This window comes from Vanessa atalanta, chromosome 15, assembly GCF_905147765.1.
Source record: "Vanessa atalanta chromosome 15, ilVanAtal1.2, whole genome shotgun sequence".
Taxonomy (NCBI): Eukaryota; Metazoa; Arthropoda; class Insecta; order Lepidoptera; family Nymphalidae; genus Vanessa; species Vanessa atalanta.
In genome coordinates, this window is record NC_061885.1 from 10,360,518 (window position 1) to 10,388,086 (window position 27,569).

At 29.8% G+C, this 27,569-nt stretch overlaps 6 protein-coding genes across 8 annotated transcripts in view; 3 read left to right on the forward strand and 3 right to left on the reverse strand.

Moving 5' to 3' along the window:
- LOC125069331 (protein FAM166B-like) overlaps positions 1-4,809 on the forward strand; it is a 21,312-nt gene extending 16,503 nt beyond the window's left edge. Inside the window, exons 2-5 of the mRNA XM_047678791.1 lie at positions 1,301-1,402; positions 1,777-1,926; positions 2,893-3,089; positions 4,264-4,809. Of these exons, the coding sequence (XP_047534747.1) occupies positions 1,301-1,402; positions 1,777-1,926; positions 2,893-3,089; positions 4,264-4,496 (682 nt within the window). The 3' untranslated portion in view covers positions 4,497-4,809. The remainder of the gene's footprint in view (positions 1-1,300; positions 1,403-1,776; positions 1,927-2,892; positions 3,090-4,263) is intronic.
- Positions 1-16,611, forward strand: part of LOC125069329 (proline-, glutamic acid- and leucine-rich protein 1-like) — a 24,344-nt gene extending 7,733 nt beyond the window's left edge. The window contains exons 3-15 of one of the 2 annotated variants that reach the window (XM_047678789.1): positions 9,000-9,123; positions 9,209-9,356; positions 9,464-9,584; positions 10,287-10,424; positions 10,869-11,008; positions 11,193-11,345; positions 11,727-11,822; positions 12,283-12,436; positions 12,762-12,880; positions 13,411-13,510; positions 14,065-14,244; positions 14,693-14,868; positions 15,770-16,611. In XM_047678789.1, coding sequence (XP_047534745.1) covers positions 9,120-9,123; positions 9,209-9,356; positions 9,464-9,584; positions 10,287-10,424; positions 10,869-11,008; positions 11,193-11,345; positions 11,727-11,822; positions 12,283-12,436; positions 12,762-12,880; positions 13,411-13,510; positions 14,065-14,244; positions 14,693-14,868; positions 15,770-16,553 — 2,313 coding nt within the window. In that variant the 5' untranslated portion in view covers positions 9,000-9,119 and the 3' untranslated portion in view covers positions 16,554-16,611. Of the gene's footprint in view, positions 1-8,981; positions 9,124-9,208; positions 9,357-9,463; positions 9,585-10,286; positions 10,425-10,868; positions 11,009-11,192; positions 11,346-11,726; positions 11,823-12,282; positions 12,437-12,761; positions 12,881-13,410; positions 13,511-14,064; positions 14,245-14,692; positions 14,869-15,769 lie in introns of those variants that run through there. The other variant, XM_047678788.1, reaches the window with a different exon arrangement.
- LOC125069330 (RAB6-interacting golgin) lies at positions 5,157-8,628 on the reverse strand. The gene is made up of 4 exons (XM_047678790.1): positions 8,404-8,628; positions 7,362-7,803; positions 6,529-6,669; positions 5,157-6,060 (listed from the first exon to the last, which is right to left on the reverse strand). The coding sequence occupies exons 1-4, from the start codon at positions 8,471-8,473 to the stop codon at positions 5,781-5,783; spliced, it is 933 nt and encodes a 310-aa protein (XP_047534746.1). The 5' UTR covers positions 8,474-8,628; the 3' UTR covers positions 5,157-5,780.
- A 1,136-nt stretch (positions 16,612-17,747) lies between the features above and the next one.
- Positions 17,748-20,228, forward strand: LOC125069311 (probable tRNA N6-adenosine threonylcarbamoyltransferase). Its single transcript, XM_047678759.1, has 6 exons — positions 17,748-17,912; positions 18,067-18,288; positions 18,443-18,593; positions 18,981-19,087; positions 19,474-19,640; positions 19,944-20,228. The coding sequence occupies exons 1-6, from the start codon at positions 17,798-17,800 to the stop codon at positions 20,184-20,186; spliced, it is 1,005 nt and encodes a 334-aa protein (XP_047534715.1). The 5' UTR covers positions 17,748-17,797; the 3' UTR covers positions 20,187-20,228.
- Positions 20,229-20,775: 547 nt separating this feature from the next.
- Positions 20,776-22,209, reverse strand: LOC125069347 (respirasome Complex Assembly Factor 1). The gene is made up of 4 exons (XM_047678813.1): positions 22,008-22,209; positions 21,831-21,934; positions 21,611-21,740; positions 20,776-21,466 (listed from the first exon to the last, which is right to left on the reverse strand). Exons 1-4 carry the CDS (start codon positions 22,107-22,109, stop codon positions 21,416-21,418), a joined length of 387 nt encoding a protein of 128 aa, XP_047534769.1. The 5' UTR covers positions 22,110-22,209; the 3' UTR covers positions 20,776-21,415.
- Positions 22,210-22,412: 203 nt separating this feature from the next.
- LOC125069215 (mini-chromosome maintenance complex-binding protein) lies at positions 22,413-27,385 on the reverse strand. Of its 2 annotated transcripts, none has more exons than XM_047678621.1 (9): positions 27,092-27,385; positions 26,840-27,022; positions 26,392-26,751; positions 25,654-25,900; positions 24,913-25,027; positions 24,125-24,304; positions 23,468-23,711; positions 22,878-23,042; positions 22,413-22,706 (listed from the first exon to the last, which is right to left on the reverse strand). In XM_047678621.1, exons 1-9 carry the CDS (start codon positions 27,194-27,196, stop codon positions 22,494-22,496), a joined length of 1,812 nt encoding a protein of 603 aa, XP_047534577.1. In that variant the 5' UTR covers positions 27,197-27,385; the 3' UTR covers positions 22,413-22,493. The 2 variants fall into 2 exon arrangements, with proteins under 2 accessions (XP_047534577.1, XP_047534576.1); XM_047678620.1 differs by having other exon boundaries at positions 22,417-22,706; positions 24,913-25,030.
- Between the last annotated feature and the right edge of the window lie 184 nt (positions 27,386-27,569).

Sequence of the window (27,569 nt, forward strand, 5' to 3'; positions counted from 1 at the left end):
TGCACAGGGTAAACAGTGAATGTCGACCGACGCCATCACAGCGGACTTGCGAGGAACCAGTTGCATTGTCTATGGGCATTATTTGCGACTGGTCTCGCTGCGACTGCGATTTCCCATTCGTATTACATTTGCAATCGGGTTACTGCTTTGCGTATGAAGACTGCCCTTAGTTATACTGTAATAATAATCTTACTCACCTAGAGAGCGATTCTACTAACAAATTGTCACTTTATTGCAATCAAATCAAAATGTAATAGTAGCTTTTAACCCATATTCCTATTCTAATAACACAACGATCGTGGTGGTTTCGGAATTGAATCTGGAACGTATCGTTTCCATTATGAATTAGTAGAATGGCTCCCTGTATCGGCCACAGCGGCTATCGATTTACCGTATATTTATATATAAAAATTGTCATTGTTATTGTAAATATAAAATGATTATTTTATATTATATAATGCAATAAAATTGTGTAAAATTTTTATGTTTGTTTTTTTCCGTAAATAAAAAACGTCATACGCCCTTTTTTATACATGAAGTATATTTACATTTTTTTTTAAATATTCCAGACATTTTTTTATTAGATTCATGAATTCCGAAATCGAATGTTAATGCCACATCCATTTTTGAAATTCGATTTATTTCGTTATATTTGAAATTGGGAACGAGTGATATTTTCTGGGTTGATGGTTTTATCGATAACTTTGCTAGGGAATGTATTTTAACTCCACGTAAATTCGATATCTTATAACAGCTTAAAATTACAAACATATTTTAAGTCTGAAAACACTTTATCATATATAAAATGTTTTGATGATAACTGAGATTTATATAAATATTATAATTAATTTGCTATAAAATAAAAAATGAACTTTCTACATATGACACTATTTATTAAAAACCTTCAAAATTTAGTTGTACACAAATATTGCATTAAAAAAAAATCGCGCTGAGTTTCGTTCTCAGGCTCTTCTTAGACCCGAGGTGTTTATCCTCTAATAGGTGGTAGATTTTTGACAATCAATGACCAAGTGTAACGTTTCTATATTGAATAAAGATTAAAAAACACACACATATACACACAAATCATATGTACATACAAATAAATACAATTTAATTTTATGATTAAAGTCGTCACACGGATAATCGAATTCCGTGAATAATCCGTAAAAGAACAAAAATCAATACGAAATAACTATTGACATGTAGTTTCATAAAAATAACAATACACACACTTAGATAATAAACAATAATTCTATATCCTTTAAAGAAGCATTTATTTAGCGTGCTTTGATTACAGATACACGGGTCATTGCCCTCTACTGAAGTTTCGCTACGGAAAGTGCTACGGCGACAACACGCGACAAATTCTGAAGGAAATACGGTCTAAGGGATTATTTAAGTAAGTATTGAGATTAATAAACGATGAGGTAGACATAGAATTAGTCTATATATATTATTATTAATATTATTTTTTAAATTCATTCGTAGTCTAATAATTAGCAAATTAGTGTTATTTAAATAACAAATAATATTATTCTAAAACATTTTTGAAACTGAACAGTATATCATACTAATAATTATGATCTACGAAAAAAGTACTACGAAAGACCTGGAGATTGACCTTAACGGTTTCTCTATGCAACTGAAAATGCAGCTATTATCATGTCAAAAAGATTTGCGATAAGAAATAACAATTTTATTAATGTTATCAATATTGTATGTTCCATATTATTTGTGTATAAATCGTATCGTGATAAATTATATTCGTGCCAGTAAACCGCTGAAATACCGCCCTGGTGACAACTACGAGCTAGACAACATGCCACGACGAGACACACCAACACGAGACCCCTACAACGGCAGGCATAAGCAGCCTGCTTACATGACCGGCTACACTGGATATGTACCAGGAATGAATTTCACGTAAATAATCTTACAATATTTGCTTGAATTCACTTGCTTCATAACTTATGAGATTATGAAAAATGTTGATAAAATTCTCTGATAATATTTTAGCTTCGAATCATTACCAAAATAACATTTTATCGATACGAATGCCGAAAATACTTTTTTCACTTCGTTCCAAACAAATAGTGGAATTCATGTAGGTAAATTCCTAATAAATAATATGAAAATCCTTATAAATACCAGTCATACTGAAACTGAACCTGTAGGTACTTCAAACTTGTAAGAAAATTAATATAGCTTACATATTTTTTTATCAAAAATGCAGCAAATAAAGCACTTATGAACATAATACAGTATTATTGAAAATTATACAGTATTAGGTAGACAAATAAATAAACTACCTGCAATAGCTACTATTGTATGGTACCAATGCAATAACAATACGTATTTAATTTACTAGCATTAATTCATTCTTTTTTAACGAAATTGCGTTATCATTTAGTATGACAATAAATCTAAATTTTTAATGTATCTTTTATGGCCTCGTGTTTTGTTAATTCGACGGAAGCGTTAGTTCAATTAACTTACTGCCTTCTTGAAAACATTTATTTTATCTTCATATGTTCACTTCTTTTGTTGTATATCCTGAACTTTATATCACATGATTTATATTCATTGGTCAAATAATTATAAAATGCTTTTTAATAACCTTAAAATAATGAACTGATTACAACGATTTACTATAAAATTCAATATATATCCTTCCGTTTAAATTAGGATTGGATATAGCAATATATAGATAATAGGTAAAAATTGTTTATTTAAGCCGTCCATTTTTTTTAATATATGACATTTCAATAAATATACACACATACACACGTAAATATTAAAGAGGCAAAGAAAGTGAAAGTCAGCCATATATACTAAGCCAGAAAAAAAGTATATATAGGTATATTTTTCAAATATGTATGTACTTGTCAGGTATGGAAAATCTTACGGTCGAGCGGCAGACGACTGCATGGCAGATTTCTCGGCAAACCAACGAAACTTGCGACGTAAAGCCGACTTGAACCGGAGTTACATTCGATCGAGAAGCGCACCGAAAATGGAAACCGTGCATTCGAGAGATGAAATTCGACGCGATCTTAATAGATTCATAGAAATCAATAAATACAAAGGTAAAGTAATTATCTATAACGTGGTAATTATTTAGTATCGCTGCGCCACCTGCAATATGACTAAATTATTTAAAGACAGGAAGTCTATTACTTGGAAACATCGTAACGATTCCTGTTATGTTAGCGCATTTAAAGTTTTGGAGGCCACAAATCATTATTATTGTACAAATCAATCTGATCATTTTCATTTATGTCTGTCAAGTTTGTCAATAATATGTTTACTATTAGTAACAGTAACTTTTAAAACATTACCTAATAATAATAATATAATTTCACTATATCTAGATAAGTAAACATATATGCACTACATTAAAATTATTAACTTATCGGAATCTTGTGTGGACCTTCTGTGGAGCTCCCAAGGCAGTTGCTCCGTTTTCGTTCCCCTAAACCCGGTCATGAGTGCATGATCTTTTTGAGCGTATCAAACCGACTCTGTTCTATATGGTCTTGCTAGTCTTATCCCTTGTAGAGTTTTTTAGGAAACAGCACAGGCACGGCTATGTTCCTCAAGGCGTAGTTAGAAGGTCACACATAGTTTCAAAATTGTTGACAAATAATTTTAAACAACCTAATTACAAAAAAATATATTGTCAAAACAGGTCATGCGCTATAATAACTAGAGTGCTAACGATGTTTAGAAATAATAATGCATAAAAACAGTCTCAATATAGGTGCTAGTGCGATACTAAATACTGACCTTGAAATAAAATAAAGAAATATTTGTAATCTTCATTTGATTTAATATATTAGGGTCTGAATATGATTTTGCGTATATGGCCACCATAGCTGACGCGTACATCGCTTAATAGCTTAATCCAGAGATCGTATGTTTACACACCCTTGCAAGTGCTCAAAAGTTTCTGATATATCTGCGTAAACATTTGACTTTACATATCCTCAGAACATAAATTCAATTGCGTCTAATCGCACGAACGAGGTAGCCACGCGATTTGGGGGAGGTGCAACGTACGACCTCTCGGGGTATTTAAGGACGACCTTTTCTTATGGGTTAATCTCGGCTCCAACTTTACTTCAGAATTAAGTCATTATGATTAAATATTTAGGGATGTAATCTTTAGTAATATTAGGACGCACTCTTTTTATTATTACGAATTTAACAAAAAATAAGGATAAATTGAAAATAATAACTTTCTAATAAAATTATTTTCAGAGAACACAATATCACCGGAATTCCCTCCAATAGCCGGTTACACCGGTCATATCCCGCGTATAAAAGGCTCGGAAGCCTCACTCAGCCAGCGATACCACTGCGCCGCGAAACGTGGCTTAGAACTAATTCAGATGGAAAGGGACAAGATGAAGGAACTACAAAACGCAGATACTAACATTAAATCAATTCTAAAGGATAAGGAAAAGAAATATTCGTATTGTAATTGGGGATAACATACGGGTAGAAGAATGTTCTTCACCAAGAATCGATGAACATTCTTCTAATTGGAATAATCAGTATTTTCGAAATGATAGTATTTTGTTGTGATTTCTCACTAAAACGTGCATGTCGCCTTAATTTAAAACTGTTCACAGTACTCTGAATTCTGTCAATTAAATTTCAACTTTTATATATTAAATACTTGTATTCATAAAGAAGTTTCAGTTTTAAAATAAATAACTGTAAGAAACTTTGATTCAAATCGTAATAACATTAGATGTTTCTTCTAATCATTTTTATCAAGAGATAATAGGCGACAACGTAAAATATAAAGCAACGTGCACTTTCGTGTAATGCAATTTTAAATATTATCAATTAAATTGTACTTACAGAAAAAGTAAATATATAAAAAAAAAGCATTCAAAGAGTATAATAAATACTCCAAATTTGTCAATGCCTTTATCTATTATAACTATTTGATTTAATTAAAAAAAAAATTGTAAATATAGAACTTATAAATGAAAACAAAAAAATATTTTTTATTAAAGGGAAGATTTAAAAAAATGTAAATAAACGGTAGAAATAATAAATTGCCATAGTAAAAATAGTTTTATTGAAAATGTTACTATTAAAATAAATTCTGTAACTTAAAGTTATTATATTTAGGACAAGATTACATAAATAGAGAATATAAAATAGGACATCACTTACGATAAACAATTACAATTCGTGAACCATATATGAATTAAAAGCACCTACAATAATTGTCATAACAAAATTATTTTAATGAGTATAAAAGTTTGGTTTTTTTTTAAATTTCATTACAAATTGTACTTTAATAAACAAGCATGTTTTTTCTTGTAAAAAAAAAACAATATTTAAAAAAGTTTTTACTTTAAACACCAACAATAATTGAAATTGTATTTCTATTAAATTTCGTTTTAGGTCTATGGTAGATATTGTTATCTTTAGTACAATTTGTAATGAGAATATATCCACTATGTAATGTATTCAAAATTGAGCTGCAACATTAATAATACATTTATGTAATGATTATATTTCCACAAATTATACTTGAGAATCATTTAATAAATTTACTTAAATCTAATTTTAATAAAATAATTAGTCTTCTAACATATCATGTTCAACATGACCATACAAAAATTAAGTATTATTATATAATAAAAGATTTAAGGTACTTATAATAAGGCACATATTTTAAAATTGCACCCTTGCATTTTTGGAATTAGTTTATTCGTTGTTAAACCTACTTAATAAATATCTTTAAATCTTAAATTTTAACTTTTAGGTAAAATTTCCACAATTTTACCTGATTTTTCATCTACACCATCTATAATCACTGGTGTGTCATCGACTGGTGTCGCTACTTTATTTATGGCATTGTTTTTATCGCTGGCAAGTTCAAGCATCAATGTTTCCAACTTCTGAGCCTTTCTCGTTTCATTGTGAGTGATGAGTGCACAGAGATGTTCAGTGAGCAGTTCTTTTTTCTCTTTCTCCTTTTGTAAATTTATTTTAGCTTGTAGGAATTCTTTTTCTACTCTTAAATAATGCTTCCTATATAACCAAAAAAAATATTTATTAATAAATGAAAACTGATATTTGTGCAGTATTTTTTTTAAACCAACACTAATGAAGAATAACATCAAATCTTTATGATAAAGTCGTCGTCTTGTGGCCACTTTCGTCACCACGGCAACCATTTTCAAGGGGGGTTAGCCTGACACGCTATTGTTCACAATTACCTTTCAGTATCGTAATACGATAGGATGGCAAATATGACATGACTAGAAATAATTCAGGCCATTCTCATGCTCTCCAAGGCATGAAAATCTAAAAACTGTTAACTTCCACACCTTGGGCTGTTATTAAGAATTTCTTAACAGGTAGTGACTACACTGGGGCAGCTAAAAAGGTCATATAAACTTTCAAAATGTTACAAAGGAGTTTCAACATAAAACAGAAAAAGTCGAACTATATAAGAGATATCTTTTGTTGATCAAATGTTACTTTGTAGATACTTACTCAGCATCCGAGTAACTGATGCATGCCTGATCTATTTTCTTTCTCAAAACCGCAACATCCTGTGAGAACTGTCCGTCCAAAACTTGCAATTCTTTTTTTATTTTTTCCAGCTTCACAACCTCTTCCTCTGTTTGTTTGGTCCTAAAAGTTACGTAAACATATATAATAGTGGAAATTCCTTCCATTCATAGTATAACTTTCACATGATAATAAATCTGCATTTTTTTTCTCAAAGAATATTAAGTTCAAATTACCATATTGGTTTAGTTATAAGGTAATAAAATTTATTCACCATTATTATACATTAAAATATATTTAAAATCTTCATAAAAAACGAACACTATAAGATTATGAAATATTTTGAAATGAGAGTGATAAAAATACTTCAAAAGTACTTTTATCAATTTTACTCTCATTTGAAATCATTGATAAGTTTTAATCTTGAGTAGTTTGGTGAGATAAAGTTAGTCTAAAGATACTACTACCATAGAAAATACTACAAAGTTTATGTAAAGGAACTAAATCAGTTATGTTATTTAGCACAATAAATTTAAGGTACTATGGAATAAAATCACAGAATAATTACACATATACCCACCCTGTATTACCCTATTTTTTATATTATTAATTTTTTTTAATTTGCCATTATGATAAAAATGTGTATTAATTTGTATAAACTGCTTAAGAATTTAATTAGAAATAAAAACTACATTTTTATATGTAGCAAATTAGATTAAGTTAATAATTATTTATCTTAAAAACAAAATCTTAGCTGCAACAAATAAATACAAAATATTCAACATATAATATATTTGTTAAATATATATAAATACCTATCAGCCAAAGCTTTAGCGAGCATCTCTTTCCTCTTCTTATTCTGTTCTTCCATCAACTTCTGTTGAAGTTGTAATTCTTCTAACTTAACCTTATGGGTAGCGAGTTCATCCTCTGTATAATTATCAACACATCTTACCACATCGGGGGCAACATTTGAGCTACTTTTTCTACTAGATACATTTGATACATCATCCTTATGGTAATCTATGATATTTTCTTCGATATCTTGATTGATGGAGGTATTTTCAACTTCATTATTATTAACTATATCATTGGTAGAAGTTGGTGTTTTAAGGCTGAGCTTACATTTATCAAATGCAGTGTCCATAGCATCGGAGCTTAGCTTTTCTATAGGCAATTTGTATTGTGGTGTTGGTCTTTTCAACTTTAGACCAATTTTATCAATCTTCCGAACATATGAAGAATTTGCTTGTGAATCTTAAAAAAATTTGATATTACATATTTTTTTAAAGAACTTTTTAATAAATCTTTCAATTTAAAAAAAAAAACATAGAAATGTTAGTATTAATCATTTTGAAATAAAATTCAATCAAAACACTTGGTAATTTAAATGGGTATTATCTATAAACAACAAAAACATTTCAAACTATCAGAAATTTACATCCTGTTTTAATAAAATATAACCTACACCCTATACCTACTATAGCTGTTATATCATCTAAATGTGTTTATAGGTTAAAAGAATGACTAATTGCATGCATTATTATTTTTACACAAAGTTGATGTCATAATTAACTTGAAGTCATCATTGCTATCCCTTTATAAAAATCATCAATAAAGAAAATACATTTCCTCCATCGTTTTTTTATAAACTTGAATTCTTGTGCATAAAAATGCAACACAACATAAAAAAGCTATCTTTTGCTAACCTTGACTTACCGGTTATTTCTTACCTGCTATAAAATATTAACAATAAGTTTTGAAAGTTGACTTACAAAAACATTTTTACATAACATAAGAGTTACGGTAAAAGCATGAGAAAATTAGTTATTATTTTCATGTGAGAATTAAATTTACCGCTGTTTGGACTAGATTCCGTCGTCTTCATTCGCTTCAGATCTTCTTCACTGAATCCAGTAAAGGACATGATGAAATATTTTTTTCACAATTGTTTCTTAAACATACTCTCCTCAACTCAATACCTTTTATTTTAAATGATTTTGAATCGAAGCATGAACTGATAAATTCATTTAGTTAAATATATAAATACTGAATTGAATACGTGTAAACTGTAAATATAACGAATTTTGACACTGACAATGACAAATGAAAACGCCGGTAAATTAATTGGAATAATAGGAAATAAATTACAAGTTTATCTCAAATATAAAAGTTTTTAAGTTATAAATTCAAAGACATAATTTATACTTTAGTTTTACATATTGTTTAACCTATTTTATAAAACAAATTTACGCAAAAACATACGCTATATAACAAAAGTTTAAAAAAAATATAATAATGCATATTAACAATTACTGTTGCTGTCAGCATATTTTAATTAGATTATTTATTTATTTGATTTTTTATCTGGAAAACTACGTCAAACTTGCTATATTAGCTCAAAATGTCATCTTACAATAACCCGAAGTGTCAGAAGTCTTACCTCGAGTCAGAACATGCTCAGAATTCATATAAACAGAATTTTGAATAAACACGTGCAATTGACAAATTGTAAAATAAAAAATAGTATAGAACTAAAAAAATATACGTTTATATTGACATAAAAAATCAATATGGGTATTCATTTTTCTTTTGATTCAATTGGAAGGACTTGTGTTATTAATATTGAAACTGCTTATAAATTACACATATTGCATTTCAGATCTAATCCTAAATAAAGTTCAAACCGTGGACCCAAATAACAGTGAAGCTGTGAAAGAAGCACTTTCGGTTTTTTTCCAAAATCTAATAAAACAAAAAGACTTTAATTGCAACAAATGGTTACGCGAGCTGAAAAATGTTATAAACCGGTAATTAATAACCTCAATTATTAAGGTTTTTTCTTATTTATGATATAAAAATATATATATTTGTAAGAAAATTCAGACAGAATTTTACCACAGTCTATTTATTTCAGATTCCCAAAATATTGTATGCAGCATCGTAGCAATACGGAAAATTATTTAGCTAGTTTTATAAGCTCTAATAATTATTATAATGTGATTGAAGCAGCAAAATGTGCTCACGCCTTGCAACAGGTGAGTTCCTATCTCTATTTACTACAGAATATCTTTTTTAAATTATGATCTAGAAAAGTCATAAAGATATGTTGAAGAATTAAGAGTTTAATCTGTTCATAAAAAGATTACCAATTACAATTTAAAATTATTCCAATAAATTGAAGAGTATGTCTTGTCATCTGCCACTAAACTGAATAATAATTTGATATTTCTGACCTTAGTGCTTCTTCCCTAAGAATCATACATCTAAACCTGAAAAAATATTTTGCTTTGTGTATATAATATTGACGCAAAGTACTGTATGGGTAGGGTTACTTTAATTTTTATCCCAAAGTTCTGACAACTACTTTGCTGACTTAAAAAATACCATTTTTAAATTAATCCATACATTATGAACTCCTGTAATTGCAATTATTTAAATATGCGTCAATAAAGAATCTGTGTTTGCTTATACAAAAATATTAATGTAATGTGTGATTATTATTATATTATTTATATTGTAATTAACATATTTTTATTATATTGTAATATTTAGTTGAAGTAAAAGGCACAAATGACAACATCTCAATTCCCAAAGTTGATGGCATATTTGCTATGTTAAATGAAGGAAGGAATGGTTAAAATGTCATACAATGTCAATGTGTTTGGGCAGTAGTGACCACTTACCATCAGAACAAATGTCATAAAAACAAATCATTAACATTATTAATTTCATTCAAGGTTCGCCCAACAAAAGAAAAAACTGCAACCCCTAAATCAAGTTGGAGGGATCAGATTGTTTTACTTTGTAACACGGCTCACACTCTCATTAGTGCGGTGTTCCCTAATGCTGTTGACATGTATAAGGATGCAGAAATGGTATTAAAATTTACATAAACAGTTTACTTTAATACAATTGAGCTACTCAATTGAAAGTAAATAAGTAAACAATAAAATAAATTAATATAATCTATTAAACTATATATTACTTTTTCACATTTATCTAAAAAGATTTACTTTTCCTGTAATGTTGCAATTTATATATCTAAACTAATATTATAAATGGGACAGTAACTCTCTTTCTCTGTCTATCTGTCATAGCCAAACCACTGACCCGAATTTGATGAAATTGTGCATGCAGCAAGCTTGACCCCAAGACAGCAATAGGCCATAGGCATTTTTTATACCTAACACCTAAAACGTGAGCGACTAGTAGTCGCTCACGTTAATAATATAGATTAAAACTGACCTAAACAAATTTTGAAACACAACTTTATAATTTACTTAGAAAAGTAATCATTATTTTTTTTTTATTACTTTCAGCCACAGACACAGAGTGCTAAATCAGCATTGTCAATAGCACTCACAGATGTAACAAAGAATCTTAAAAATGTGAAAGACAAACAATCATTGTTACAATTAAGGTTAAAAAATGTATTAGTCTTCATTCAAGCTATGTTGGTGTAAGTTCATTATTTTTTCTATATGTACTATATATTATATAGCCTTTTCTAAGACTAAGAAAAATCAAGATGAACAAAATTCACATTTACAATTCCCATGTTCACAATAACTGTTCTTGATTAATCTTGATATATATACTTAACAATTATTACAGTGAAATATATAAATATTATTATTTTACAGTGAAATATATCCTGTTGCGAAACCTATACGGCCACAGATTATCTTAGACGTTATAGTTAGAGCTTTAAGTGTTACCAGTGGAACAAATTCCAATGTGAATATATCATCTGTGAAAACACAAGCGCTTAGAACTTTAGATGCCTTAATTGTATGGTAAGTAATTCATAGATATTATTGATAATACAGATAACACACAGAGTAAATCAGAGTAATACATGATACTGAAAAATGCTTACAATAATACACTTTTGAAATTAGAATATAATAATAAATTGGCACTATAATAATTATATCTTAGTCAACATTTTATTATATCAATACTATTAGGTACTCTTTTTGTTCTTGACTGAACTTAAATAATAAAAGAAAAAAACTCACAAATCTTTTTTCAAATCACAGAAATATAATGCTTGGAACATATTGAATAGATTTTTTTTTATTTAGACTGTGTATGTAAAAAATACAAAATTTAATTTCCCTTTTTCAAGCTCTTGTTATTTATATTGAGATTATAACATGGTGTAATATTTTTAGCTTAGGTTCAAACTTGATACCTTTCTCCCCTCTAGTGATAAGATGTGTGATGCAAACATTAAGGTGGAGTTCGGATAATTCTAGAGAAGATAACAGGTACAATAATTTACATTTTTATTTCAAAAAAGTCTGACTATAAAATTTATCTATATCAATTTATCTGTGAAATGATTAAAGATCACGAATGTTAAAATTTTCTTATTTATTCTGAAATGAATCATAACCATAGTTTGTGGGTACATACTCGGACAAGCACTCTTAATTCTTTTTTTCATTAATGCAACACTTATTTCATGGACTTAATTTGTGTTTACATTTTATCTGGTGCTCCGTCATGAAGGAAAACATTGTGAGAAAACCTAAATGGAGAGAAAGAAATTCTACCACATACATATGTCTGTAACACCCTGTATTTGAACAGTGGTGGAATATGCGTCAAATTTTCTCCTTGAGAAGCCTTTTCCCAGCAGCTTAACATACTGTTACTGCACTAATATATAATATTGAATTGAATTCTAGGCTGTTCATGTCTAAACAAGTTGTAATTATTTTACAGAATAGTTAGATCCACCGCATACAACACACTGAGCAAATGGTTGAACACCTTACACGTTCATAGAACATCCGACAGCAGAAACTTATGGGAGGATGAACTCACTGGACACATTGTTGATGACATCACACCGCTAAAGAAAATTGTTCAACTAACTGTAAGTGCGCGTAACAAATTAAAAGCTACCACCGATTCCGATTTATGATTGTTTACCCTAAAACATTTGTTAAGTTTTTTTTTTAATTTGGCAACACTAGTAAAAAGACTATAAATCGTATAACTATAGTCTGGAGATTAAATGAAAATATACTTTTTAAAAAGTGCTGAAAAAATTGGCAAAAAAATCGGTAGAGGTGAATCTGAATAAATAATGTAACTTTTATTATATGTCTTTATACTCTACAGGCACCGTGGAGTAATATTAATAAATATAGGTAGTATATGAGTAAATATTATTTATTAATCTCATTTTATAATTATAGATGGGCCCTCAACCGACTAAACACCTCAGCAAGAAAGCCAAGAGGAAACTAGCCGCGAGTCAGTTGCAGGAGAGCACAATATCTGCTCATATGCCCGGAGAAAAGAACAAGATTGTTGTGTTAGTAAAATTAACATATCCCTACATGGTCTTAAAATGAGCTCTGCCTATGTAGGCTTAGACATTTAAAACTCTGCAACGGAAATTATTGCAGTTTTTTCATCACAAACAGAGTGACTCGAAAGAATGGTTTATATGTCCAACTTATGCATATTATAGTAGAGAAGTGAGGGAAATCATCATGAGAACAAGGGATCGAAATTCTCTTTCAATTATTCAATTGAGAGAGAATTTCGATCCACAAGTAAGCTTGGTACAAATATTTGCAATAGTGGCCATTGAAGATAAAACAGATTTTTAAGTGAACAATTTATTTCCATTTGAAATAGATTTCTACTCATATTATAAATTTCAAAGTAATTCTGTTTGTCTGTCTGTCTTGCAACTTCACCTCCAAAGCGCTGAACCGAATTTGATGATATTTTGTATGAAGCAATCTTGAACTCCAGAGAAGGATGTTGGCTAATTCTTTTTTTTCCTTACACTTAACTAAACTCTAAAACTAGTAACAAATAATTGTATTTCTTCAGTTCAGATGAAGTCAACAATGAAGTGGTGATAGCAGCTCTAGATTGCGCCGAAATGTTCTTAACAGTTTGCGGAAGATTCCTAAAGCCAGCTACTCATAAGGTATTACTTATTTATAGAACGAAAATAAAGATAAACAAACCTTTGTTTCAGCTATATTTTATACTACTAAGAATTCATGATTCATATACTACACTTACAATTAACTACTTATCTTTACTTTAATTTACTTAGAAAATTCTGATAACAGCTTAGTTAACGTTTAAAACGCCATTTTGCTATCACGTCGCGTCGCAGTCAAATGTTATTTTTGGCTGTTGTCATCTTTTGGTTGGAATTGACTATAAATTTAATGTTAAAGTTTTTATTTTATTCAGTTTGGTAGGTGCTCGTCGCTAGATGGTACTACATCATAATAATATATATTAACAATCAAAGGATTAAGGCTGCTGACACCAAAGTTATTGGTGTTTTTCTGTCATTAAATTCTCAGTAGCAGCCCTAAGTTTGAAAGTTGACAGTGTTTGCACTCCCATGCCATGGAAACCACGTAATACCGTTGGTCCTGCGCCTGAATCTAATCATCTAATAATAATATCTACTTATTGGCTTCATATTAATATATTCCTCAATTAGCTGATCGTTTAATTTTTCAGCTGATTCAAGAAAGTCTCGTGCGTGAATGCTACAACAATACATCCTACACTGACAATCACTTGTTATATTTGCTGAGAGCGCTGGAGGCTACTCGTAAGACAACACCCGTAACTGTACCGCCTCCTACACAGTACTGCCTACATTTGTATAGCGTACTTGTTAACGTGCAAAATTCTGAGGTGAGGAGTCTGTACTCTACTACAATATTACTAAACTAAAATTCAGAACCCCTAAGGAAATATAAAACTGACCCATGCGTTTTGTTTCAAAAAAAAAATTCTAAGGTGACCCGAGTTGACCTAGGCAAATATTATTGCCATTAACAAAAATTCAAGTTTTAAAATGAGAAGTCAAATTGGCCACTTAATAACAGGCACAACTACGCATCAACATTAGCACTGTAATAAATATTAACCATTCCTAACACATCAATGTGCCTTAGAAACTAAGATGAAGTCCCTTGTTCCTGTATAATAACTATATTAAATAATAAAGATGTTTATTCACCAAACAACTGTTCTCAACATAAAAAAAAACTATCGATGTGTATCTACTTTAAATTAAATAGATAACCTTTAATATTCATTTTAAAATAAAAAACAACTTATTATTTATTAACCTTCCCAGATAGCAAAATTCTGTACTCAAGCCCTACTGGACATACGACTGCATTTACATTGTTCACCGCCATCACTGAACTTTGCTTTAGAACAACCAAAGGAGACGGAAAATGAAAAACAAATCAAGAAAAAGATTTCAGAAAAAAATATAGCAGTGTTGCAATCATTATTAGGACCTGAAAGGTAAGTGCAATTAGAAAAAATAGTAACAGTACTACTTTATTTTTATAAATTTTTCTTTAAATGGAATCTTAACTGCTTAAATATACTTTTTACTCATGAATTTTATGTAAATAAAATATATCATTTTATATTTCGCATTTAGCGAATAAAAGTAAACAACTTTATTATGTAAATCATAAAATATACCCTGTTCAAGTTAGCTTGATCTTTTTGACAGACGTGCCAGTGATGGGAAACAGAAAATATAACATATATAACAGTCGAACGATGTGGAACGATGAAATGCGTAATTCAAATTAGAATTCAAATTTTTTTTTTACCTTATTTTTCTAAAACGAGCTATACCAGCTATAGAGACCCCAAACACAACAAGACCACCATTTCGTTTGACCCATTCGTAACAATGATATTTAATAATTATTTTTTGTAATCAATATTTGTAACAGTTACTGCCTGTCATTTACGTCCCTACCGTCCGACTGATGTAACATTGTACAAGCGTCTATTATTTTCAGTGTTTCTATTTAAATTTTACGTTGAAGCAATAAAAAGTCTTAAAATTTTCGGATAATGCTTGAATCTTTAGGGGCTTTTGTATTATATGTATTTTTTTACAACGTCGTCATAGCAAAGTTATGTCGATCAGAAAAAATTACATCTGTCAAAAAGAACAAGCTAACTTGTACAGGGTATATATGAATGAGTAAACTATGTATAATAGGATTTATAGTTTTTTTTGTTGTCATTTTATATAAAGAGATTTGTACTAATACGTAAGCTAATTTGCCTAAACCTATTAAACACATTTTTAATATTTAAAAACATATAAGTTAGAAAAAAGCTGATAGTCTTAAACAATAAGAAATAACAAAAAAAAAATCTTTATTATAATCTTTTTCAGGGTTCCCACAACTGCCATTGAAGATGAAATAATTACAATAGCTGATGAGCCCTCAAACAAAAGGCCTCGGTTAGACATTGATGAAGCTGATCAGATAAGTTTAAGCAGTGACTCGGTAAGATCGGTTGAAATGTGTGAAGATTCTGAAAACAATGAAGTAGAAGTTATTGAATTAAATAAAACCACTAATATAAGCAAAGACGTCAAACAAGCAACGGACGACAAGCAAATTGAACAAAATAATGCATGTACTATACAGGAAAACACCCCTAATACTCCTGAAGATCATATCACTCAAGAAAATATTAAAGATTTGATTGGCAATGAACAAGATAAAATGCTTATTTATGAAGCGGCTACACAAATGCCATTAAACACATCTACTGATACAATTGAAGAAGAAAAGTCTCTTTCACAAGAAGTCAGTTACGATTATCCTAACGAAGGTATAGAGAAGGTCACTGTCTTGGAGAAAATGGACGATGATAATTTACCCAGTACAAACGATACAGATGATATACAAATTACTTGCGGGCAAGTAGTTAGAGATACAGAAGAAGTAGAAGCTGAAAAGAAAATTGTTGATCTTGAAATAGTTGCTAAAGTTAATGGTATAGAAAAAGATGTTATAGTAAATGGTGACATTGCTGAAAATGCTGTAGCCGATACAGACGCAACACATGGTGCAACCTTAAAGTCGGGTCCCAAAACTGATAGTATTTCTGTTGAAGATATGCTAGCTGATTTCGTCGATGAAGTTATCCAAGAGGCAGCTGAAGCTTAATTTTTATTTAGAATATATATCATTGTTTTTGATAGTGCCAAGAATAAACGCATTTAATCGAAAGTAGTCTGTTTTCTTTGTTTACATATTTTTAGTTCAGTCATTATATATAAAAAAATGGCCGAGAAATGCAAATTAATAGATTTTTGCATATTTTGTAGGGAGGGCTTAGAAAAGCTTAACTTGAAAGTGTCCTCCCAATTTCCTATGTGCGTTCGTCGTCATCTTGACTAAAGAGTTGAATTTCTTTTTTTGCTTTAACTCAGCTGTGCATCGTGATACGAGAATTATTATAAGATACTTTCTCGTTGCTTCACATGTACCCTCTACAACCTAGGTCCTATACATATTTAAGCTCTCGTTGTTGGTTATTGCGTTATTGAGCGTAAAACTAATATATAATGCCGAAACTGACCGACTGCTTGAGCACGTCCAACTAGCTACAAATTCCGTGCTGTAGAAGCTAGTATCAGAATTATTAGCACTGATGTTTTGAATCTCGTTCAGATCCGCGGTAAAGTGGAAGGTAAGGTGGCTCAGCAAGTCAAGACGGTACTTCATGTCGACCCATCGTCTAAAACTATACAAGGCACTTATTTGGCCTCACATGGAGTACTGCTCTCATCTCTAAGCAGGTCCTTCCCAGTACCAGCTTTTTCCAGGGAATGTCCCGAGGAATTATTTGGATTAATCTCATCAGGTGAATTTCACCTTCTAACGTCATGTCAAAATTCCAAGTTTCACCCGCTCCACCTAGATGTCCGAAAGCAGCATAGTAATCCATAGCAGCGCGATTTTTAAGGCATTTTCTGCCCTACACAACCACTCTGTGGGACCTTGTTTTTTTGTAAATCGATACGACCTGGGAACTTTCAAAAGTGTACACATTTTGTAAAGCCCGGCAACGCACCTGCTAGCCCCCCGGTGTTGCAGATACAGATGTCCATGGGCGTGAGCCTCCTGCTCGTTTGCCACCTATGTCACCAAAAGGGATATGTTTCAAATTAGGTATTAAAGATTGATATGAGAAAAAATGTATATTTACATAAGCCGAAGATTTGTAACCTAATCTAAATTGATTTGTAAATTTAAATTGATAAATCCCCTTGCCTATTATGGGGTAAAAATAAAAAAAAATGACGTTTGTGATACGATATCATGACATTGACATATTGACATAATTATTATTTTGTAAATACAGAACATCGTGTTAAAGTGGAAAATACAATTTCTCACTTAACAAAATGGTAATAGCAATAGGATTCGAAGGAAGTGCAAATAAACTTGGAATAGGTATAGTTAAGGATGGCGAAATACTTGCAAATTGCCGACGAACATATATCACGCCGCCAGGTGAAGGTAAGGTTTGTTTTCTTATATGTTTATGATTTATAAAACTACTATATTTATTATATATACTTTTAGATCGTCTAATATGAAAAATATTATTAGCATTAATAACGAAAAGTGACTTTTACGAGGTAAAATGTATTTATATATTTTGAATAAACAGGTTTTCTACCAAGAGAAACTGCAGAACACCATCAACAGAACATTCATGAAGTTCTCCAGGAAGCGCTTAAGCAATCGGGCATAAAACCTGAGGAAATTGATGTTGTCTGTTATACTAAGGGACCAGGAATGGGGGCACCGCTAATGGTGTGCGCTATTGTCGCTAGAACATGCGCTAAACTCTGGAACAAACCCATTCTTGGTGTCAATCATTGCATAGGACGTATCCTTTATAACAAACTACAATTTTTTCTATTTACCTCCTATTTATTATATAATATAACCTATTAATATTATTGTATTCAATATTAAAATAATTTTAAATATGAAAAATATTGCAAAGACTTTACAAATATCTTAACAATAATAATAAACAGATATTGAAATGGGCAGACTGATTACAAAAGCGAATAATCCAACAGTTCTGTATGTGAGCGGAGGAAATACACAGGTTATTGCATATTCTAGACAGAGGTACAGAATTTTCGGTGAGACGATAGATATTGCCGTTGGTAATTGTTTAGATAGGTAAGAATTTATTTTAATATTAAGTTAGTCATACATATTACTACATAGTTTAGTTTCAAATTTATTTCGCTGGTTCTTCTCAGGTCTGGGTATTTCCTTTAACGAAACGGTGTTAGTGTTTAATTTGACTATCAATAAGTAAGTGTTATGCTTCTATATTGAATAAAGGAATTTGAGTTTGAGTTTGTTTATACCATAAAAAGTATGCAGAAAATCCTGAAAGAGTTTTTTTTTTTTCATTATTGTTTTTGATTAGACTTATGTCCAAGCTTGCAAGCTCAGTATATAATTATATTGAAATGAAACCTCACTGCTTATATTATATTACCCTTTTCATTTAGTTGTATGTATTGTACATAATTAATTACTCATCTTTTTTTATATTAGATTTGCAAGGGTATTAAAATTATCAAATGCACCCAGTCCTGGCTACAACATTGAGCAAATGGCTAAAAAGGGAAAGAAGTATTTACATTTGCCATATTGTGTAAAAGGTATATTCACTACATGTTATCTTTCAAATATAAATGGTACATAATAACAATGGTACAGAAATTGAATTCTTAATCAATAGTTGTGTAATTAGTGAGTTAAAAGGTTTTAATTTTTGATTTTAAGTCACTTAAGAAAACACTGAATATTTGAATTGTATTTTAAAAAGCAATGTATTAGTGCAGTATGTCTCAGGCAAGCTCGCACAAATTAAATATTTGTGCTAACTCATTAGCATCTGGTGTAAACAGTAGAGGCAGTTATTGACAGTAAATTACAGCTTAGACTCAATTTTTTTATATGTTTCCATATATTATAATTATTATTGAAATTATATGTTTATTATAATTATTATTGAAATTATATTTTTAAATATTTTATTGCAAAGGTATGGATGTCAGTTTTTCGGGAATACTATCGTTTATGGAAGACAGAATAGATGAATTATTAAAGGAATACACACCAGAAGATCTGTGCTATTCATTACAAGAAACTGTATTTGCAATGCTGGTCGAAATAACTGAGAGAGCCATGGCTCACTGTGGTTCAGATGAGGTGAAGTATGAAAAACTTTGTTCCTATAATTAGACTACATCATCAAGAATCACCTATACTAATATATATCTGCATATACTGTGTTACACTTTCAAGGTCAAACCATTAAACAGACTTTGAGCCCAAAGGAACGAAATATTATACGACGAATATATAGACAATTTTTTCTAACTAACCCCTGATGACCAACCACTAAAACGCGAGCGAAGCCGCGCGACTACTATTATTATATACAGCACATTCTCATATTTACATTCACTGCCTTATTTTAAAATGAATAATGCTAATAATTATTGTTTTTAGGTATTAATAGTAGGAGGAGTTGGATGTAATGAACATTTGCAAGAAATGATGGGCGTGATGTGTTCAGAGAGAGGTGCAAAGATATTCGCAACTGATGAAAGATTCTGCATAGATAATGGAGTTATGATTGCACATGCCGGTGCAATTGCATATGCAGCAGGCACTCGTATGGATTTTAAAGATGCCACCATAACCCAGAGATATCGAACAGATGACGTTCTAGTCACTTGGAGAGATGATTAAAAATGTATTCAAATTCTATATTTTTTTAAATATATTGTTAAATTTCAAGATATATTTTTTTATTTCAAGTACCTTGCAAAATAAATATTAACAATAACTCTTAAGAGTTTTCAGAGATTCACAGCAGATTTGATATGATAGTTATTCTAAAATAATTTTGAAAATTGAGGAGAGATAAAGATATTAAATTACACACACTTGTGTAAGTGGTCACACTCCAAACACACTAGTTACTAAGCATTGCAGGATAGTTGTATTTTTTTTTCTAATCTTTCTCTTTCTACTGAATTGATAAATGTTGTAACTAGGAAGAGCAGGCAACTGAGGTACAGCTTTTTTTCTGTAAAAAAAGAATTCTCACAATGTTGGAATGGGTGCATTATCTAACAATAAAATGTCATCTCATAAAGATTGTACAGAATTACGTAGAGTAGGAAAATAAAACCAATGAATTCTAAATCAACCATTATAATATGTGTTCAAAACAAAGAATTCAAACATATGATTCTTACATGCAACAAATAACATTTACAAATAAAAAAAATATGGAATTATTTTAGTGAATAAAATAAAATATGTTTATTACTCTGCATTTATTAATGGTAAACTTAACAGGTAATTATTTTATTGTCTTAGTAAAAAACCTAATTAAAAATTACAAATTAATTTAAATGTTTATACTCTGTAATTTGGATCATAAATAATAAATGTTTATTTTGAACTATTACTAATTCTATATACCATAAAGTAACAAAAGCTGCAGTGTAAACACAGCCTCATTAAATACCTTAAACAAATAAATTTATATTCTTTATGTATAATTTAATACATTATGGATGCATTAATTAAACATTACAATTAAAATTCTTTGTAAATCCTACAAACCCGCCTTAGACTTGATGATTTTTTTTTACTTTTGATCGATATAAATTAATTACTATAGTATTTATTTATAAATAAACATAATAGAAATTTTGGCACTTAAATCTGGCTAGTAAATTTGGCTAAATTAAAGTTAAAATACATTGGGTGTTAAACAAAGAATATGTTTCAGATAAAAAATAAATAGATAACTTCATAGTAGAATCAAATTTTTACTTATACAAGCAATGTGGTTGAATTTAAAAAAACCTTCAAATATAAGACTTGCACCTTAAAACCTTTGTACTACACTTGTTTATAGGTTGATGTCTTATACATATTGTGGCTCTTCCAGACACAATTTAATTTCATAAGATATTACTTCCATGTAATCCTGTGTACATTATAATCCATGTCACCTGTAACAAAGTACATTGTTTACAAATACATACATTTAAGATAAATACAAACAAAGTGAATGTATACTATTTGAGAAAATAAAAAGAGATAAATTGTTTTATTAAAAATTCAATAAAAAATGTCATAAAATCATTGTTTCTTACCAAAAATCCAGCAAATGAAGTCATAAAACCCTCTTTCGTTATTTCCCACATCCCTCCAAATTCTTCCTCATCCACACTTTGAAAATTATTTACATAAAAGTAAATCACTGCTGCATTCACAATCACAAAACTAAAAAAGAAATAATTATAAATGTTAAAGTTTTATCATCACTATTTTTAAAATTCAAATAAGAAGTTTAATACATAATTCATATCTTACAGCAATAATCCGACAAATCCTTTCAATGGCAGTATCCCCCAACACAAGCCCAAAGCTATACCTATGGCTTGCCGCATCCAGTAAATCACGTCCAGAAACTCTTCCTACAATCAATAACATCACATTAAAGGAGTTCTTGCTTTTAAAATAATCAGTCTCGTGATTATTTCAGCTAACCTTGTCGGGCCATTCAGTGCTAGATGAAAAAGCTTTTTTCCAAACACATTCCGTTACTTTACTCTTAGTCAAACTATCCGATGATTTGTTTTTACTCGACATTTTATTAAGTTATGTTTTCAATCTTTATTATTTAAAATTTCATTTATAAATGCAATCAATAAATAAAATTAAATATCTTGAAAGTTACACGTCACGTCACTGTCACTAACAGTAATTGTCAAAATAAATCGAAACGAGGTTGAATTTGGTGTTGCCAAGAATTTTATATTTCACTGTTTAAACAAAATATCTCTTATGTAACTGAAAGTCAGCGAAGTTAATAATTCAAGCATTTGGTTTAAAAATAAAATAGAAACGTCTTTTCCTTCAAGTACTTTTTATTTACCAAAAGTTTTACGAAGTTAAGTTTTTATTTTTAAATATAAAATGAATGTAAACAAAAACTTTCTTTTTTAATAAAAATGCTTCATTTTCATCTTAAAATTAAAAAGTACGGGCTACACGAGTCTTCAACCGCTGCAACCTCTCCGCCTCCATAGCTTTTGTAATGTCCCAGCATTCCTTGTTCAAAGTATCCTGGCCTCTGGATAAACTTACTAATCTAGCCAAAACAAGTAGGCGATGTAAATCATCTGCTGTTACAGCGTTGTCTTCGTCTGCTTTGTTACGCATTTCTATAAAATCGTCTTCAACAAACTGTAGAAAAATAAAGTAGTGGTTAACTAATGCAGTTTATTTGTATTAAGTAATACTATTTGAATCACGTTTATCGAGGAATGAAGACAAGTTAGCAAGGAAGTTGGCAATGAAGAAGGAGTATAATAAGCGAACGCGTCAACATTTTTTATAATAATAAATAAATTTTACCTGTAAATCTTCACTAATTGAATATTTGACAAGTTTAAGATTTGTCAAATAAGATCTTATACTATTCATGATGTCTTCTTTCAAGTAATATGTAGCAGCTTCGACAATAGCATCAAATATTTCAAGAGATGATTCTTCAGGCCGTAAGGATATATGATAGTCACTCTAAAAATAGAAATTTAAATAATTTCTAGAGGTTAAATTTGAAGGTGGATTAAAATGAAATGAACATGAACCATTGAGTTTTGCAATAATTAATTTAGTGCTAGGGCTTAGGGCTTAGTGTTTAGGGCTTTGTGCAAACCTTTCTGGGTAGGTACCACCCACTCATCATTTATTCTCCTGCCCAACACAAAGAGACTATGTAACAATTACAAGTTCCCCAAGTTTGTGGCACACTGCTGTTACAAGAAATGAATATTTCTTACAACCCCAGTGTAGATAGCCATTTGTGACATATACCATCAGGCAGCACATTTGCCTGTATGCCCATGCCCACAGGCAAATGTGCCGCTTTATCTCATTAAAAAACCAACTATAAATTCAAATTAAAAACCTATCAATATCTAGAATAAATATCATTTTCTTACCGGTAGCAAAGATTTGCCTTCTGATAACACCAGTACGGAAATGTCCGAATCAAACTCCATTTTATAGTACTTGAAGTCATATTCGACTTTTTGTTGTTTTATTAAATTACCCAAAGCTGTAATATTATTAACACCGGTAGCATCTAACTGGCCTTGTTCCATCTTTGTTTCATCTAAAACTAAATGTGTGTGTTTGCTTAACTGAAGGATACCACTTGTTAATCTATTGCAATCATAGTCTTTTCTGAAACATATTTATGATATATTAGACATAATACTGCATACAAAAAGAAATTATTTATTAATATTAAATAATAAATAAGTTTCTTGATCATATGATGATACATGATCTATACCTAATGAAACTCTAGTTATTTAATACATTATTTATTTTAGAATGATTTCTGATGGTTACTCTGTTCAAGCACATCTGGGTAGGTAGGTAGGTAAATAAGTGTATTTAATAGTTATTCTATCACAAAAGCCAATTAGAAGAGTCAAGAAAAACTGGCATAACATAGCATAACAACTCATTTGGCAATGCATTTGCATTTAGACTTTTTACTAAGCCATAAACCATTTTTTTAATTTTATATAATGAATGAAAAGATTTTTTATAATATGAATGGTATGATAATTATAATTTTAAAATCTTACTTTGGTAATAGAGCTGTTGTGTTCATATTTTCAACAGTTAGGGGTAAATAGTAGCTTTTGGTGACAAACTGTTTAATAATGTTGTAAAGCTGCAGGCCATAGTTGGGGTACTTCTGAGTTGGTAGGTTTGATATGTTCAGACAGAATTGTCCCAATGTGATAGTATCTTGACGTAGATATCTGAAACACAAAAAGCAATTAATGTTTGGATTTCTGAATAGTTTATAATTTTGAACTAGTTATGAGTATGATGAGTAATAATAAAATTTGTTGTATTTATCTTTAGCTATTTGATAGAAATATTAAAAAAATTTACATCAACTACTCCACGATTTTTATTGTTATATAATACACCATACATAGTACCTTACCTTAGTTACTCACCAGTAACTGAGCCAGTGTAACTGCAGAAATAAGTGACATAACAATTTAGCTCCTAAGGTTGGTGGTGCATTAGTTTGAAGTAAGAAGTTATTAATATTTCTGTTACTGTGCCAATGTCTATGAACACTTACCATCAAATAAAAAAAAGGTTTTTTATTTGTTTGTATATAATAACAGATAAATTATTTTATATTTTTTTGAATGGTTGATTGGTTATTATAAATGAAATGGCTGATGTTTATTGCAACAAGAGCACCACTACAAAGCATGCTAAAATTTTACCTGCTGCATTTAACCAGTACCATTAATAGATGGAACGAAAAAACCTTACATTCTGTGTTAAATGTTGCCTTTATAAAGAGTAGCTTATGCACTTAATTCTAATAGTGAAAAATAAAACTTACACACAAGCTATGAGATGACATATTAAGTATTCAGCAGCTAATTTATCACCAAGCAGTAATTCTGTCAGAGCTTTCAGCAAATGGTCCCTAGCTGTGTTTGCATCTTTGAGTATCGCTTCTGAAAAGAACAGCATTATTTAAAGATACAATATTTTTATTTGGGTATTCATTTTATGAATTTATTTCAATTTGAAACAATAAAAATACTACTCAATTTAAAACCTCAGTACAATACTAACAGTATTTAAAACGGGACGAGACTGTCTCGTGAACAAGACATTCGTAGATAATGTAGAAATATCGAGCTCCAACAAATAAAAATAAAAAACATGGTAAATATCCCGTTTTAAATACTGTTAGTAATAAAAATAACCATGTTAATTTAAAATCTCAGTACAATAGATTGAAATCAATCATTGTGGTCTAAATGAAGTTAAAAGTTATTTGATAAAAAAATTTAATGTAGTAAAAAATCTTTATGTAAATATTCAATTCATGAATTTAAGCTTAAGAACATCAATTATACTCATATTATTGATTTGTTAAGGCTTTCTGTAAATTATGGATACCTACCCATGGTACCGACCTAGCTATAAAGCTGATAAATTATTTAACTACCAATTATGAATACTTCATATTGCTACATTTAAAATTAAAGAATGAATGAGTCAGTGTAATAAAAAATAAGTAAAGATTTTAAATTGTAAAAGTAACTTTCAAGACAAGTAAAAAAAAAATCACCTTGACTTAAATTTTCTTTGACTAATGGATTACAATGATCCAATTTCTTAACAAATACAGCATGCAACCTAGGCACTAAGCTTGGCGGAGGATTGTGAGTTATTATCTCCGCATCTGTTTCACAAATGTGTTCCAGTAAGGAACCTTTCGCTGGTTGGAATTCTCCTGAGAGTGCTGGATCAACAGACAGGAAGCCAACTACTTCTATCATATCATTTAATTTAAGATTTTCTTCATCATCATAAACCTGGAAATAAATATAGTTATATTAATACTTTTCTTTTTATTTTCTTTCCAAGAATAATTAAGTTTTAGATGTGAATAATTATTATCAGTATGATAAATATCTTTATCAGTCAGTATAACATTATTCATATTTTATAATATACATATTCATTTATTATACATAAAACTTTTTTTTCTATAAACTATACATAAGGCAAAGAAATATTTTTTGTTTGTTTTTTATTGTAATGTTGTAAATCTCACTATTTCATCCAAAAGATCACACATGTAGTAATCTTAACTAAACAAGAAAATGAAAGCGTATAAAGTTATAACCTATCCCAATAAGGAATCTCTTTCAACTTTTGATGAAGACAAGACGAGAAAAAATCATACAAATGTAACACAAAAATCAAATAACATGCACCCAAAAAAATAAACTAAAATAAACGAAATTATTTCTACAATAAATATTAAATAACAAAACAGAAAGTGTAAAAATTTTGTTGTCACCTTGATTATACAAGATTTACTGGCTACATCAGGCAATGGAAAATTAAGTAAATGCTCCCTGGAGACCACGTTTGAGCTTTCATCTACGTCTTCTTTCGTCCTTCTCTCCTTATTTACCAGTTCAATTTGTACATCCATTGCTTCTGGATCATCCTCACTCTCATCATATGATCTTTTTAACTTTGAATAATTTGAATTTAATCTCTTTGATGTATTCGGTTGTTGCTCGAGATGTTTCAAATGATTTTGTTCATCTTCTAGTTTTTGAGCCCAATCATTGAAACCCGGCATTGAAACTACAACTATTGTCTGTCTTTGTGCACTTTTTAAGTTCTCTGTATAATTTACTTTTTCATTTTCCTAAAAAAATCATATATTTTAATGAATGCTTTATAAAATATGGATCAAATATAATATTTTTATATACTTATTTAGCAAAATATCATACCATTATATTAGCTGTATCAGTGTACTTTCCAGACTTTGATTTCACCTCATTTGTTTTTGTATTAAATACTTCGAATTGCTCAAAATAGAATTCAGGATTGTGCATATCTTGAACCATACCCCGAAATCGTACCAAGGTGCCATCAGGTAGGTTGTGGGTCGCGTTCGAATTTATTAATGGTATCTGAAAGGTTATTCAGAGGTCATTTTTATTATAATAAAAGATCACTTTGTATTTATTTAATTTCCTTACCTTATACCAATTGGGCAGCTTTAAAAGTTTATCTTTCCATCCTTCTTCATTTATCATCCATATACCTGGGGTGACGGTATCAAAATCATGCGAAAAATCATGCATTTTTTTGTATATATATTAATATGAGTATTTTCGAAACAATACTTATTTTTGGAAACGTTATCGCTAGTAATAATATTTTAGTTATTTATAATTATATCATTGATTTAAGAGATACATTTAATTTCAGTATTAAAAAAATAAACGCGCGAAAAATAATGTTATTTAAACGTCAGTTAAAAATTCCACTTAAATGGCAAAACATAAAATCAATATTGGAATCATTCATTCGTTCAAGTTTAAAAATATTTGACTTTATAAGCGTGATGTCAGCGTGTACCTGTAGTTTTACAATTTTTAAATGGCAAATATAAATTTTTAGTAAAAACTAATAATTTGTGAAAATGTATGTACAAAATTATGAATTGGAGAAACT